This window comes from Melospiza georgiana, chromosome 14 (assembly GCF_028018845.1).
Source record: "Melospiza georgiana isolate bMelGeo1 chromosome 14, bMelGeo1.pri, whole genome shotgun sequence".
In the NCBI taxonomy this organism is placed as follows: domain Eukaryota; kingdom Metazoa; phylum Chordata; class Aves; order Passeriformes; family Passerellidae; genus Melospiza; species Melospiza georgiana.
In genome coordinates this window covers 14,427,430-14,440,365 of record NC_080443.1, presented here as the reverse complement: position 1 = coordinate 14,440,365, position 12,936 = coordinate 14,427,430, and the positions used below count along the sequence as shown (strand labels likewise).

The following is a 12,936-nucleotide window of genomic DNA, read 5'->3' as shown; positions in this document are numbered from 1 at the left end:
TCCTTGAGGAGTTCAGGGGGAGCTGGGTGCTTCCTTGGAATCTGATTATTCCTGGGGATGGAGTGGAGCAGGTGGTGTTGTCTGCCAAGCTGCACCATGGTGGGCTTGCACCCAGCACAGGGGGTGCTGTGACTTGGGGCCATCCTGGCGCTGGAAGAAGCAGCTCTTGGCTAACACCATCTCTCCAAGGCAACTCCACGTGCTGAAGATGAGTTCAGCCAAGGCTGGCCTTGGCTCCAGCAACCCCAGAACCCACTCCAGAGATGAAACTGGAGCTTCCATCCAGTTTCATCAGGCAGGATGTGGATTGTGGTTAAGGAGAGTCTGGTTGGCTTAGGGGAGGAAAGTGAGACAAATTGCTCTTCTCAAAGGAGAGAGGGTCTTTATTAATGACCAGGCAAATGATGAAGGACCAGGTGAGGGTGAAAAACCCACCAGGCTGGGGCATTCTCACCCAGGTCAGGACAATGGCTCAGAGCTGAGGCTGGTCCTCCCTGAGCTATGCCAAGGTCTGCACCCCCAAAGAGCCCCCTTGGCCCCTCGTAGCACTGAGACCACAGTCCAGACACAGCCCAGCTGCCACTTTTGGAGGAGGATGCTTTTGTACCTGGCTGTTGCAAGGGATGTCTCCTGCCCAGGGTGTTGCAGACTGATAGTGGCAGAGGAAGGTGAGGGGCAGAAGAAGATGCTGTGTCAGGGATGCTAAGGTACAGCACACCCCTTCCTGCCAGGTCCCAGTGCCATGGGTGCCCTCAGCCCCTCACTCCCTGCACAAGTGAGCTGTGCAGAGATCCTCCTGAGCCACGCTGGGCTTTGCACAGCACCAGGCTCCTCCTGAGCCCCAGGATCAGCACAGCAGCCAGCGCTGGCCAGTTCCCAGGGCTGCCAGCTCAGGGGTCCCGCTGCCACAGGGCGATGTGTTCCTGGGCTGCAATGGCAAGTGTAGAGTCAGTGCCTCCCACCCCAGGAGAGACACAGAGGTCTGGGCAGGGCTGGCAACAAGGGATAGACACAGCAGAGCAGAGGATTGGCACCTCCAGGGCCCAGGAGGGCTCCCAGCCTCTCACTCACCGAACTGGCAGATGTACCGGTTTCGGGTCTTGCAGCGCTGGTCGTTCCAGTTGAAGGCAGCTGACGCTTGCATCTCCACGCAGTTCCCAAACCTGTGTCCCACCAGGATGGTGCTGAAGCCAGCCAGCAGTGACACCATGCAGAGTTTGGTGTCCTCTAGATCCACTTACCCCTGGTTGTCCGGCTGGCCAAAAGCAAAGCTGGTGAACAAGGATGGCTCACCCACATCCCAGCGGAAGGAAGCCTTGGATGTCTTGTAGGTGAGACCTGGGGGGGCAGGACTTGGGTTAGCATGGCTGCCAGCATCCCAGGCACTCTGCACCCTGCCGACTGCTGTCTCTCACCAATCCAGAAGTTTCCAGTCTCAAAATCAGTGTCTGTCACCCTGTTGCCCATCTCCAAGCGGCTGAGGTAGAAAGCCAGGATGTCCTGAACCTTCTGGTTTCTTATCTGGGCCAGCATTGCTCCTTTCTCCTGTGGGGAAGGAAATAGGTCTGCCCCATCTGCATGGCCCAGCATTGCTCCAAGCAGAGGAGAGATTCCAGGGGCTCTGCAACCATGGGTGTCACTTTTCAGCTGCCCAGAGATGCTCGGAGCACCCCAGGAGTTCACCTGGCATTTAATTTTGGCTCCATAGTAGGTGTCGGCTTCAGGGGACACCATGAAGCAGTCGCTGTCTATCCGCACGTCACAGGCATGGAAGGGGAAATGGATCTTTGCTGGGGACACAGGCAGGAGCAGGTGGGTCCTTGTGCCAGCAGAGATGGACCCACAGAGGACCCTTTGCCCCACTTTGGGGTGCCCTGCCTGTGGATCACAGCAGTGCAGGGGGCACAGACTCACTGCCACACTCCGCTCCTCCGTATCCCGGGTCGCAGAGGCAGGAGCACTCCTCCTTCCTGAACCTCCCGTGGAGGCACTGCCCGCTGCACCTCACTGTGGGCACAGCACTGCGTCAGCTGCCAGGGGCCTCAGCTGGCCGTGCCCCCTGTGCTGCCCACACTGCACCAGCTGTGCCCATGTATGCCCTGCACCAACCCTGCACCCGCAGCCACGCACAAGGCTCTGAAGGCTGCACGGTGCCCTCTCACCTTGGCAGTACCTGCCCGTGTAGCCGGGGGGACAGGTGCACTGGCAGCTGCTCATGTCGAGGCGCCCGCTGTTCCTGCAGCTCATGCGACAGGGGTTCCTGGGCACCTCTGGGAACACCAGAGTGACACTGGGGCATCAGGAGGGGTGGAGGCAGCACCACCAGGGTCATGCAGAGGCCATGCCGACAGGGGGACTCACCGCAGAGCCCGCCGCTGTGGTCCCAGGACTTGAAACAGCCGGAGAGGCCAGCGGTGCAGAGGGAGCACCAGGGTCCCTGCTTGTAGGGCAGGATGGGCACCCCGGCCACCTCCCAGTTGCCCCTGGCCCCAGAGACAGATGGAGGAAGATGCCCCACGCACCCGGGCAGGCCACACCCCTTTCTGGGGCAAGCCTGCACCCACCTTGCAAAGCCACACCCATCCCTAAATCACCGCCCTGCTTTCGTTCCCCAGCCCCATCCACTTCCAGCACTCGCTCCAATCCACAGCACACAACCCGGCCCAGAACATCCAAACCCTCCCTCTTCTAAAACACGGCCCTATTTGCATTTTCAAGCCCCACCCACATCACCCAGCCCCACCCACTTCCGTGCACAGCCCCACCCATCACTGGGACAAGCTCCCCATCCCCTGCCGCGCATCCCATAGGTCAGCTCATGCCTCGCCCTGGTTGAGACTCCACCCATACCGCTAAGCCACGCCCCTCTCAGCCCTACTCAACCACACCCACCACGCCCCGGCCCCACCCTCTCAGCCCCACCCACCACGCCCTGGCCCCACCGCTGTCCTTACCCCGGTGAGTAGGCGCACACGAAAGCCTCGCTGGGGCCGTGGGGGCCGGGGCAGCGGTGCCGGCCGCAGCCCAGCTGCCCCGCTGTGGCCCACACCAGCTGTGGGAGAGCGTTTGTCACGGGGGTCCGGTCCCCAGCAGCCCCCCCGTGCCCCTCATGCCCACCTGGGTGTAGTGGCGGCAGGTGGCGTTGCCGGCGCAGCGCCCCGTCCTGTAGTCATAGCGCTGTCCCTCGGCGAACCAGAGCTCCAGCACGGCCCCGAAGCCGCCCGCGCCCGCCGGCAGCAGCAGCTCGCTCCAGCCCAGCTGCGGGGCTGGCGGCGGAGCGGGGCCCTGCAGGCAGCTGGCTGCCCGAGCCCCCGCCCGCCGCCCCAGCTCCTCGCTCCACTCCTGCGGGATGAGCATGAGGCACCCAGGGAACAGCCCCAGGGGGCGTGGGGACCACCGAGATGGTCAATCCGGGAGGTGACTAGGGGACATCAGAGGTTCGACAATGGGCAATGCTGCAAGGGACCCCTAGAGACCTGTCCTGCCCGTGGTGTGGGTGGCTGGGGGGTGATAGAGGGACATTTAGGGCCACCACAGGACATGGGAGATACCCCTAGGGACCAGCCCTGCCTTTGGTGTGTTCAGGTGTGAGGTGGTCGGGGAATATCAAGGGCCATGATGGGGGACCCCACAAAGGACTCCAAAGAGCCCTGCTGTGTCCTTGGGTGATTAGGAGGCATTAGAGGGACATGGGGGACATCAAAAGGCACTCAAGGGATCAGCCCTACTTTCAGTGTGCCCTGGATGTGGCAGTGACATGCTCTTCCCCAGGGGCCCCACAGCAACCAGCTCTTCTGCTTCATTAGTGTGTTAGCAAACTACTGTGTGTGTCACCCATGGGCTGCCCATCTCCCTGGGCATGGACAAGAAGGTGGATGTGACATCGAAGGTGGGGGACATGGGACCTGCAAGGGAGCTCACCAGCTTCTGCATGTTGGCAGCAGGGGGCTGCACTTTGCTCCTCAACTTGTTGTGCAGTGAGAGCACCAGGAAGGTCTCCTTCGGGCTGAGAGCTGGGGGGGACAGCAGGGGATGGGGCAAGGACCGAGGGGGCTGAGAGGTACAAGTGCCCTCCCTGTATCCCTGGCTGAGGCCGGACCCTTCAGGGGGCCGTGGGAATTCCCCCTGAAGGGTCCGACCGCAGCCGGGGATACCGGGAAGGCACCCGGGTCTCCATGGAGACTTGAGGGGAGAGAAGAAAGAGCTTTTGGGCTGGGAGCACAAAAGGGGCAAGGGGACGAGGGGGGGCGGCCTGCTGGGCCCCCGTCTCACACGGGTGGGCTGAGACTGCCAGGAATGTGCCCCTCTGCCCCCCCGCCTCTGTCCTGCCAGGATCCAGACCCCACTGGGCAAGACCCATCACTAGCCCGCATCACCAGCTGCAGGACCCCCAGCCCCATTCCATAGCAGGCTCCATCGCATTCCCAGCCCCCGAGCCCCCTGCTTCCATTGCAACACCAGCCCCAGAGCCCCCCAACTCCATCCCATCACCAAGTCCATGCCCCTCCTCCCAGTCCCGTTCCATCCCCAGCCTCTATCACCCACCAAGCCCCCCATTGCCATCCCTGGGGGCCCATCACCCACCCAGTCCCCCACACACTGGTCTGTCCCAAGGGGACGGTGCTCAGGGCACACTCATCCCCCAAACCCGCTGCCTCCCAGCCCTGCTGCCGGAGGGGCAGCCCCTCCACCAGTTACCTCCCGGAGCCAGCGGGGACAACTTTTCTGGAGCATCCGATCTCGTCTCACCCACCCTCCACACCAGGAGGCTGCAAACCAGCAGGACCAGGAGCTTCATGTATGTCCCGGGATGTGGGGAGCGGACCCCAATCTCCAGAGGGAGGGCTGGGGAGAGCCGAGCGGCCCCGCAGCAGCCCCGGCTCTGGGGCGAGCTCGGCCGTGCGCTCCTGCGTGCGTGTATGTGTCTGGTTGCAGGATTTGATCCTATTCAGGACTCCAGACAGGCACCGCTGGGCAGCGGGAACAAAAGCTTGACGGGTGAGTAATGGCTCTGTCAAAACAGTTGCTCGCTGGAGCGAATGTGGCAGACAACTCCCGGGGCCCCGGGCTGCAGCCCCGCCGGGATGTCCCGCAGCGGGGTCAGCCCTCCGTGCTCTGCCCCGGCCCCTCTGCCCAGCCCGGGTCGGGCTGGGAAGGCAGCAGGAGCAGGGGTCGCTACCGGCACCCACTTTGGGACACTGGGAGACTGGAAGCCAAGGGGCTGGGGCAGCAAGGGGGCCCCTGCTGCCAGCCTCCCTCCTGCCCCATGAATTAAACATGCCGGGGAGGAAACACACACCGTGCAGGCACGAAGCCAAATACCCGCTCCGGAGAGCTGGGCAGCGTGGTTACAGGGTGGGAGGATGTGAGAGCCGGGGGCCGGCGGTGGGAGAGGTGCTGGGCACAAGGGGGCCGTGTCTCGGTGGGCACCTGGAATCTAGCAGGGGTCCCACAGCCCAGGCTGCTCAGGGGGCTCAACAGCACCATGAGAACTCTGCACCAGCACAGGGCTGGCAGAACCCATGGCAGGTGCTCCCCTGGCACAGGGCAGAGGTGAGGGCTTCAGACATCCTTGCTCAGGATTCTGCAATGCCACAGGCAGGAGAGACTGGGAGCATCCTACGCACCAGCTGTCAGGGCTGAGCTGGGTGTCAGCATAAACCCAGCTGTAAATGCTTCAGTTCCCTCAGCCTGAGTCTAAACCTGACCCAGGCCTGAACCCTGACACTAACGCCAACCCCAACTCTCATACAAACCCTCTTGCTAATATGGGTCTGAATTCTTGGCACTGATCCTAACACTAACATTAACCCTAACAAAACCCCCTAACTTTAGCCCTAACAATTACTTTAATGCTAATCAAAACATTAAATTTAATGCTGACTCCAAACCTAACGCTAATCCTAACCCCAACTCTAATCCTAACCCTAATCCTAACCTCATCCCTAGCCCTAATGCTGACTCTTACATTAACCCTCACCCTTTTGGGTTAATGTGGACCATAACATCAACTGCACCCCAGCTCCAGGCTGCAGCAGCACCCTGGGGTTCCCCTCTGAACTGCAGCCAGGGCTGAGCTCCCCCCAGCAAAGCTGTGAGTCTGCAGCATTCCCGGGCTCCCCTTCTCAGTAGCCCCAGCCCCACCAGTGAGCAGAACCCCCGCACAGATCCCAAAGTCATCTTTTCTCCCAGGAGATTTTCCCAGGCTTAGCTGGTGCACGGGATTAGCCTCATCCTGCATCTCTGCGTGCTAGGGAGCCCCAGAGGCAGGACTGGCCGTGTGGTGAGCCCGGCACCGCCGGTACCACCGTGAGTGCCGTGACAGCCACCGCCTGGCCCCGATATCTGCTGGCCTGGGACATGAAAGGCCCCAAAGCCTCTGATGTGCAGAGAGGGAAAGGAACGGAAGGGAAGGGAAGGGAAGGGAGAGGCTAGAGCCAGTGCCAAGGGGAAACTTTCCTACAGCTCGGCCTCAGGCAGGGGAAAAACCAACAAACACATGGGCACAGGCTGCGGATAAATCCCTGCGAGTGCAGGAGTGCGGCTGCAAGCAGAGACGGACTGCCAGCGTCTTGCCCCTGTTGTCAGCCCCAGCGTGATGCTCCTCATCCCACTGCCAGCCTGGCTGGCCCTGGGCATCCTGCAGCTGCCCCTCAGCAGCACCCAGGTAAGGATCTGCATTCCCTCCCCTCCAGCCCCCCAGCATACCTCCCTCTCTGGGCTGCTCAGCACCCACCTCTCACACCCCAGCACCCTGGAGTGGGGGGTACGGCACAGGCACGGCACCTGTGGAGCTGCCAGGGCCAGGGGGTGGTCATGGGGCTTTTCCCCTGCAGCAGTGAAATGATGTTAAATGCACTCAGGGCATGCAGCTTCTCCACAGCATCCAAGTGCCAGAGCAGGACCGGGAGGTGGGGGCTGAGGCTGGAGCAGACACAGAGCCAGGGTCAGACCCCAGCCAGGATGGGAAGGGGCTCTGTCTAGTGAAGGACATCCAAACCAACCCCAAAGATGCTACCTGCTCTGAAGGGTCCTCCCAGGCTGTGGCAGGGTGGCAGGGGAACTCAGCAGATGACTGAGGTGTGTCCACGACCCCCCAGGAGTGCCTGAACCGGCAGCAGGCACTCAGCGTGGTGCGGCAGATGCAGAAGCTGCTGGTGGCACAGGAGGCCGCCCACCTGCAGGGCACCCGTGGGCTCCGGCACCAGCTCTCCATCCTCCAGAGCCACCTCCAGAGAGCGGCCACCAAACACAACGGTAATCCTCACTGGTCACCCCCACGGGTGACATCCCCTCGGGGCCAGTTCTGATCCCTGGCTCCACACAAACAGCCTGGGCAAGGGACCCTCAGCTCCCTGTCAGGCTGCGGTTGGCTCCAGGCTGGCAGTGCCCATCCCTACCCATGTCTATCTGTCCACAGAGATCTGCCCACAGCTGGCAGTGCCCCTGAATGGACGGATGCTGGGCCGGAGCCTGCGCGTGGGCCACGAGGTTCACTTCATCTGTGACGCCGGATTCCGGCTGGTGGGCTCAGAGACGCGCGCCTGCCGGCACAACCGCACGTGGAGCGGCACCCAGCCCTTCTGCAGAAGTGAAGTGGAGTGGGATTGGGGTGCCATGGGCTCTGCCCTCCCAACGGGCTCTTCTGTCACCCTGAGCTGTGGGGTTCCACTGCTCTGTTCAGAGGCTGCGGCAATGGGCACTGGGGTTTTGGCAAGGGTGCACCTCTCCGGCTGATGCTCATGAGCTCCTTCTCCCTAGGTATTGATGACTGCTCCAGCAACCCCTGTGCCAACAGCGGGACCTGCGTGGATGGCAACCAGAGCTACACGTGCCTCTGCCCCCCCGGCTGGTCAGGCCCCAGCTGCCAGAGCCCCATCTACTCCTGTAGGTGCCTGGGTTTGGGCTGCAGAGGATGGGGATTCTCATGGGGACAGTATTTGGCCATGCTGTGCCTGTCTCCCCCTTCCCTGGCAGCCCCCTGGTACCTTGGCCCCCGCCATCTCCCCATGCCCCAGCGTGACACCTGCTGTCCCCTGCAGACTGGGTGACACTGAGCAACACCTCCTTCAGCCGCCAGCCCCGCTGTGCCGAGGGCCGCTCGGGCTCCCGGCGCTGCAGCTGTGACACCGGCTTCCAGCTGCAGCCTGGCGGTGTGTGCCAAGGTAAAAGGGGGGTGATGATGATGAGATGATGGAGGGTGGGGAACCAAGGCTTGGTGGCAATGGGACCTCTGGGCATTCCCCACTTTGTGCACCCTAGATGTGGATGAATGCCAGCTCTACCAGTCCAGCCCTCAGACGCAGATTTGCCTCCATGACTGCCTCAACCTCCCAGGCTCCTACCGCTGCCTCTGCCCCCCTGGGTATCTGCTCCACGCTGACCGCAATGCCTGTGAGGGTAAGAACCAAGGGTGCAGGGCAGGGAGCCTCCCACGGGAAGAGAGGTGCAGTGGGGACAGCCCCACTCACCCCCTGTCACCACCACAGATGTGAATGAGTGCACTGGGAAGCAGCACAACTGCAGCCAGGGCGACCTCTGCATCAACACCTTCGGGGGCCACCACTGCGTGCGCCCCAAGTGCCCCCCACCACGCCACAACACCAGCTATGTCAAGACCTCTGCCTTGTGAGTACCCTGCTGTGTGTGGCTCGGGCTTTGTCGTGCCCTGTCCCAGGGTGATGGGTCCTGTTGTGGGCTGGGGGCTGTCTTGTGTCACCCAGGGGCAGCAGGGAAAGTAGCAGACAGCACTGGTGGCACATTGCCACATGGGGTGCTCAGGTGTGCTTGACATGTTCTCTGATGATTTGGGGATGCTGGGGTGCAGGTAGGAGCACCCTAATACGTGGTGGCTTTATTCAGGATCCTGGCCCCTCTCAGAGTCCCAGCCTGGGGGGAATGATGCTGATTTTCCTCTACTGCACATCCATGTGGTGCCATCAGCTGCCTTTCAGCATTCCCAGACATCCTACTCTTCAGCTTAAATTGCTTTGTGTCACCAAATAGAGGAGCATCCCTGATCCTGACAGATTCCTCTTCGGGAGGCACATCTGGCTCCATCCTTGGCCTTCAGCTGGGACTGTGATACCCCCCCAGTCCCTCAGAGTGTCACCCAGAGCTGTGTCCCTGCAAGCCACGGTATTTGCCTGGCAGAAACAGGGATGAGGCAGAGATCTGATGATGGGCATACCTGGATGTGGCTGTCTTGGGTTGCTCTGCCACAGGACCAACATCAGGGCTGGAAGTGCTGCCTGTGGCATGGACTGGGCTTGTGTGCGAGGATGAGGGCAGCACCCTGAGTATAGTGGGTATTTTTTCCCCTGACGAGGGGAGAGAATGATGCATCTGACTCCATCTTATCAGAAAGCTAATTAATTACTTTATTATACTATATTATTCTATATTATATTACATTACATTACTTTACATCTAAACTCAATCTGCTAAGCACTCCACTGCACTGAATCTTGTGGCTGTCAGAAAACAGTCCCGACACACACATACTTGGCCCTGATAGGCCAAGGAAACAAAACACCATCACTTTGGGTAAACAGTCTCCATACTGCATTCTACTTTTGCACAAACACAGGCATACCAAATGAGATAAGAATTGTTTTGATCATTCTCTGAGGCTCAGAGAATGTGAATCCCAGAATTTTCTTGGGAAGATTGCCTTGCTTTTCTCTGTGAGGACAAACGTTGCTACGCTGAGAGCCAAACCACGGCACTGAGCGGCGGCACCCTTCTCTCCTGGCAGCCAGTGCGAGCGGAACCCCTGCCCCATGGACAGCCGAGCCTGCCAGCTGGCTGCCAGCTCCATCTCCTTCCACTACCTGCCGCTGCAGGCCAACCGCACGGCGCCCCGTGTCCTGTTCAGGATGTCCACCACGCGCTCGCTGGGGGACAGCCTGCGCTTCGCCATCGCGGGCGGCCACGGCCGCGGCGTCTTCGCCGTGCGGCGCTCGGACCGGCACACGGGAGAGCTGCTGCTCACCAGCCCCGTGGCGGGGCCGGCCACGCTGGAGGTGGAGGTGGAAATGAGCGAGTTCTCCCACAAGGTCCTCCTGGGCAAGCACATCTTCAAGGTCACGGCCTTTGTGTCCCCATATGTGTTTTGATTGCCTTTGAAGGCAGGTGTGGGCCTCTCCTGAGGAGGAATGGAGCAAGCTCAGCTCAGTGGTCGCAGATTTTGTCCCATTGGAGATATCACTCTGCCATAATGCTTTCTCATAGCCATCGCAGCAAAAACTGTGTCCCTATAGGAAAAAACCCCACTGCCAATGGAGGGACCGGCCTGGAGGTGCCTGCCTCTGCCAGCCCCCCTTCCTCTCTGCCCACGTGGCATGCAGAGGGGAAAGACAGAGTGAGCCAACAGCACTTGGCACACAGATTCAGCTTCTTATATCTTGTAATCTCTAATAAAAGAAATGTGGCTGTAGGAAGGGTGTGCTCCTTGCTCTATGTTTTGTCCTCCTGATGCAAGGCTCCTGGAGACAGCTGGCGGCTGTGCTAATGGCAGGGTCACCTCACAGAGCTTGGGGTGAGCTGCCAGTAGAGCTACCAAGCCCATACAGGGTCCATGCCCCTCCCAGCACTGCTGTTCCTGGGGCCATGCTGAAGAGTCCCCTAGCATAAAAATGGCAGATTGGCTGAGCAGAGAATCACAGAATGCTTTGGGTTGGAAGGGATCATCTTGTGCCAACTCCACTGCCATGGGCAGGCACAACTTCCAACACGCTGCCCTGAACATCCTGCACAGCCAAGACTGTTCTCAGCCGCCTTGGCAGTGCCTGGAAAGCACAGCAAGGCTCCCTGGCCCTGGTGAGCAGGGGATAGCGACAGGAGCTGCACTTCCTTGTGTGCAGGAGGATTCCCTCTGCAGCTGCTCTGACACAGGCTGGTCAAACCTGCAGCTCCCCAGCTTGCCAAGCACTGGAGCCGTCCCCCTGCACCCATCTGGAGGAGGATGGGCTGTGACAACAAGTGGGGTGCACACCCCTTGGGCACCCCTGTCATCGCCAGCGTAGCCAGACCCTGCACAGGGAGAGCATCCAGGGGTTCAAAAGGTGACAAGGGCCTTTGAGGACAGTGAGCTGAGGACACGCCACCCCTGGCCGCACACAGAACCCTTCTGAGCCCGGGTCCGGCCGGAGCCGTCACACAAAGCACCCGCTGTGCACGGACACGAGCGGCCATAAAGGGCTCCTTGTGCCCGCTGCCGGCACCGCCACCGGGGCAGGGCTGTGCTCAGCCGGGGCCGGGCTGTGCTCCACCAGGGCCGGGCAGAAAAACCTCCCCAGGGCCAGCAGAGGAGCGGGCTGGGCTGGGCCGGGCCGGGCCGGGTTGGGCCGGGTTGGGCTGGGCTGGGCTGGGCTGGGCTGGGCCAGGCCGGGCCAGGCCGGGTTGGGATAGGCCGGGCTGGGCTGGGCCGGGCTGGGCTGGGCTGGGTTGGGCCAGGCCGGGCCAGGCCAGGTTGGGATAGGTCGGGCTGGGCTGGGCCAGGGCAGGCTGAAAAGCCTCCCCAGGGCCAGCAGACAAGCAGGCTGTGCCGTGCCGTGCCGTGCCAGGCCAGGCCAGGCCAGGCCAGGAGCTCTGCGTCACCCAAACCCTCAGCTGGCTGGTACCCACTGCGGCAGCGGGCTGGGATGAAAAGAAGGGAATTACGGGGTAAATATTTATCCCTGTACATAGGTGTCCCAGCCAAAATGGACAAAACAACCTGGGTTTTTTGCGCAGGTTTTCTTCTATCCTTGAAACCTTCAGGTACAGCTGGACTAGGCACTAACAGCCACATCACTGACTGCTAATGATAATAAAAGTTTGCAAAGGACATGGACAAGAAGGACACGGAGGTGTTGTAGTGAGCCCAGGGAAGGGCAGTGGCACTGGGGAAGGTCTGAAACAAGTCTGGTGAGGAGCTAATGAGGGAGCTGGGAGGGCTCAGCCTGGGGAAAAAGAGGCTCAGAGGGGACCTTATCACTCCCTCACAGCAGGGTGATCCAGGGGAGATCGGGTTCTTCTCCCAGGTAACAAATGACAGAACAAGAGGAAATGGCCTCAAGTTGTGCCAGTAGAGGTTTAAATTGAATATTAGGGAAAATTTCTTCATGGAAAATGTGGCCAGGCACTGAGGCAGGCTGCCCAGGCAGTGGTGAAATCATCATCCCTGGAAGTGCTCATAGGGGGGTGTGGATGTGGTACCTGGGGATAAAGGTTAGTGGTGAACATGGCAATGCTGGGTTAGTGGCTGGACTCAATGATCTTTAGAGTTCTTTTCCAGCCTTACTGCTCCTCTGATTCTGTTTTCCCAGTGTTCTTGCTGCTTGTCTGGGGATGCACTGAAATGAAATGTTTGCAGCACCAAACCTGCCAGAGTTCAGGAAGCATTTGGACAATGCTCTCAGACACATGGTGTGATTTTTGAGATAGTCCTCTGCAGGGTAAGGAGTTGAAGTTGATGTTTCTTGTGAATCCCTTCTAACTCAGGATAATACATGATAACACAATCCAGGCATCCCTGGAATCCATCTTGCTGGAATTACCAGATGATGCTAGGAGGGTTTCAAATCCATCAAATTCTATGTTATGCTGGTTGCCCAGGGGTATCCTTTATCCTTCACTGATTAAGCAATCCTTAGTTACATATCCTTTACTTCGTTTTACTTAAGCACAAACTGCTGCAAAGCCTCCAGTAAAATTCCAAACTCCCCAGTAGAATTCTGCAACCTCATTATGTCACAGTGTAAATCTGATTATATATATATCAATAAAAATACTACATTTTCATGCCATAAAGACTAGTTGATATGACAGGGAAGGGAATTTTCCAGGAGTGGGATGACTTTAGCTCCCAACCAGCCTCCACCTCTGGCTCACTGGGCATCTCCAGCCCCATCTGTATGGAATGTCGCCGCTTGGAAGGCTGGGGAGTGTCGC

General features: G+C 59.8%; 2 protein-coding genes across 2 annotated transcripts; one reads left to right on the top strand and one right to left on the bottom strand.

Annotated features, from left to right (window-relative positions):
* Window positions 1-387: 387 nt before the first annotated feature.
* Window positions 388-5,103, bottom strand: LOC131089349 (C-type lectin domain family 18 member A-like). Its single transcript, XM_058034052.1, has 12 exons — window positions 4,699-5,103; window positions 3,922-4,013; window positions 3,118-3,342; window positions 2,955-3,052; window positions 2,362-2,483; window positions 2,163-2,270; window positions 1,915-2,007; window positions 1,684-1,790; window positions 1,416-1,545; window positions 1,242-1,338; window positions 1,072-1,163; window positions 388-928 (listed from the first exon to the last, which is right to left on the bottom strand). The coding sequence occupies exons 1-12, from the start codon at window positions 4,796-4,798 to the stop codon at window positions 891-893; spliced, it is 1,302 nt and encodes a 433-aa protein (XP_057890035.1). The 5' UTR covers window positions 4,799-5,103; the 3' UTR covers window positions 388-890.
* Window positions 5,104-6,498: 1,395 nt separating this feature from the next.
* Window positions 6,499-10,346, top strand: LOC131089350 (fibulin-7-like). Its single transcript, XM_058034053.1, has 8 exons — window positions 6,499-6,667; window positions 7,101-7,257; window positions 7,421-7,591; window positions 7,762-7,887; window positions 8,043-8,165; window positions 8,263-8,400; window positions 8,490-8,628; window positions 9,758-10,346. The coding sequence occupies exons 1-8, from the start codon at window positions 6,599-6,601 to the stop codon at window positions 10,116-10,118; spliced, it is 1,284 nt and encodes a 427-aa protein (XP_057890036.1). The 5' UTR covers window positions 6,499-6,598; the 3' UTR covers window positions 10,119-10,346.
* Window positions 10,347-12,936: the final 2,590 nt, after the last annotated feature.

Coding starts and splice junctions, on each gene's coding strand:
- LOC131089349 (XM_058034052.1), bottom strand. CDS start 4,798: ATGAAGCTCCTGGTCCTGCTGGTTTGCAGCCTCCTGGTGTGGAGGGTG. Junction 3,343..3,921: donor CTGCCAACATGCAGAAGCTG/GTGAGCTCCCTT, acceptor CTCATCCCGCAG/GAGTGGAGCGAGGAGCTGGG. Junction 3,053..3,117: donor CCTGCCGCCACTACACCCAG/GTGGGCATGAGG, acceptor GCTCTCCCACAG/CTGGTGTGGGCCACAGCGGG.
- LOC131089350 (XM_058034053.1), top strand. CDS start 6,599: ATGCTCCTCATCCCACTGCCAGCCTGGCTGGCCCTGGGCATCCTGCAG. Junction 7,258..7,420: donor AGCGGCCACCAAACACAACG/GTAATCCTCACT, acceptor ATCTGTCCACAG/AGATCTGCCCACAGCTGGCA. Junction 7,592..7,761: donor CACCCAGCCCTTCTGCAGAA/GTGAAGTGGAGT, acceptor CCTTCTCCCTAG/GTATTGATGACTGCTCCAGC.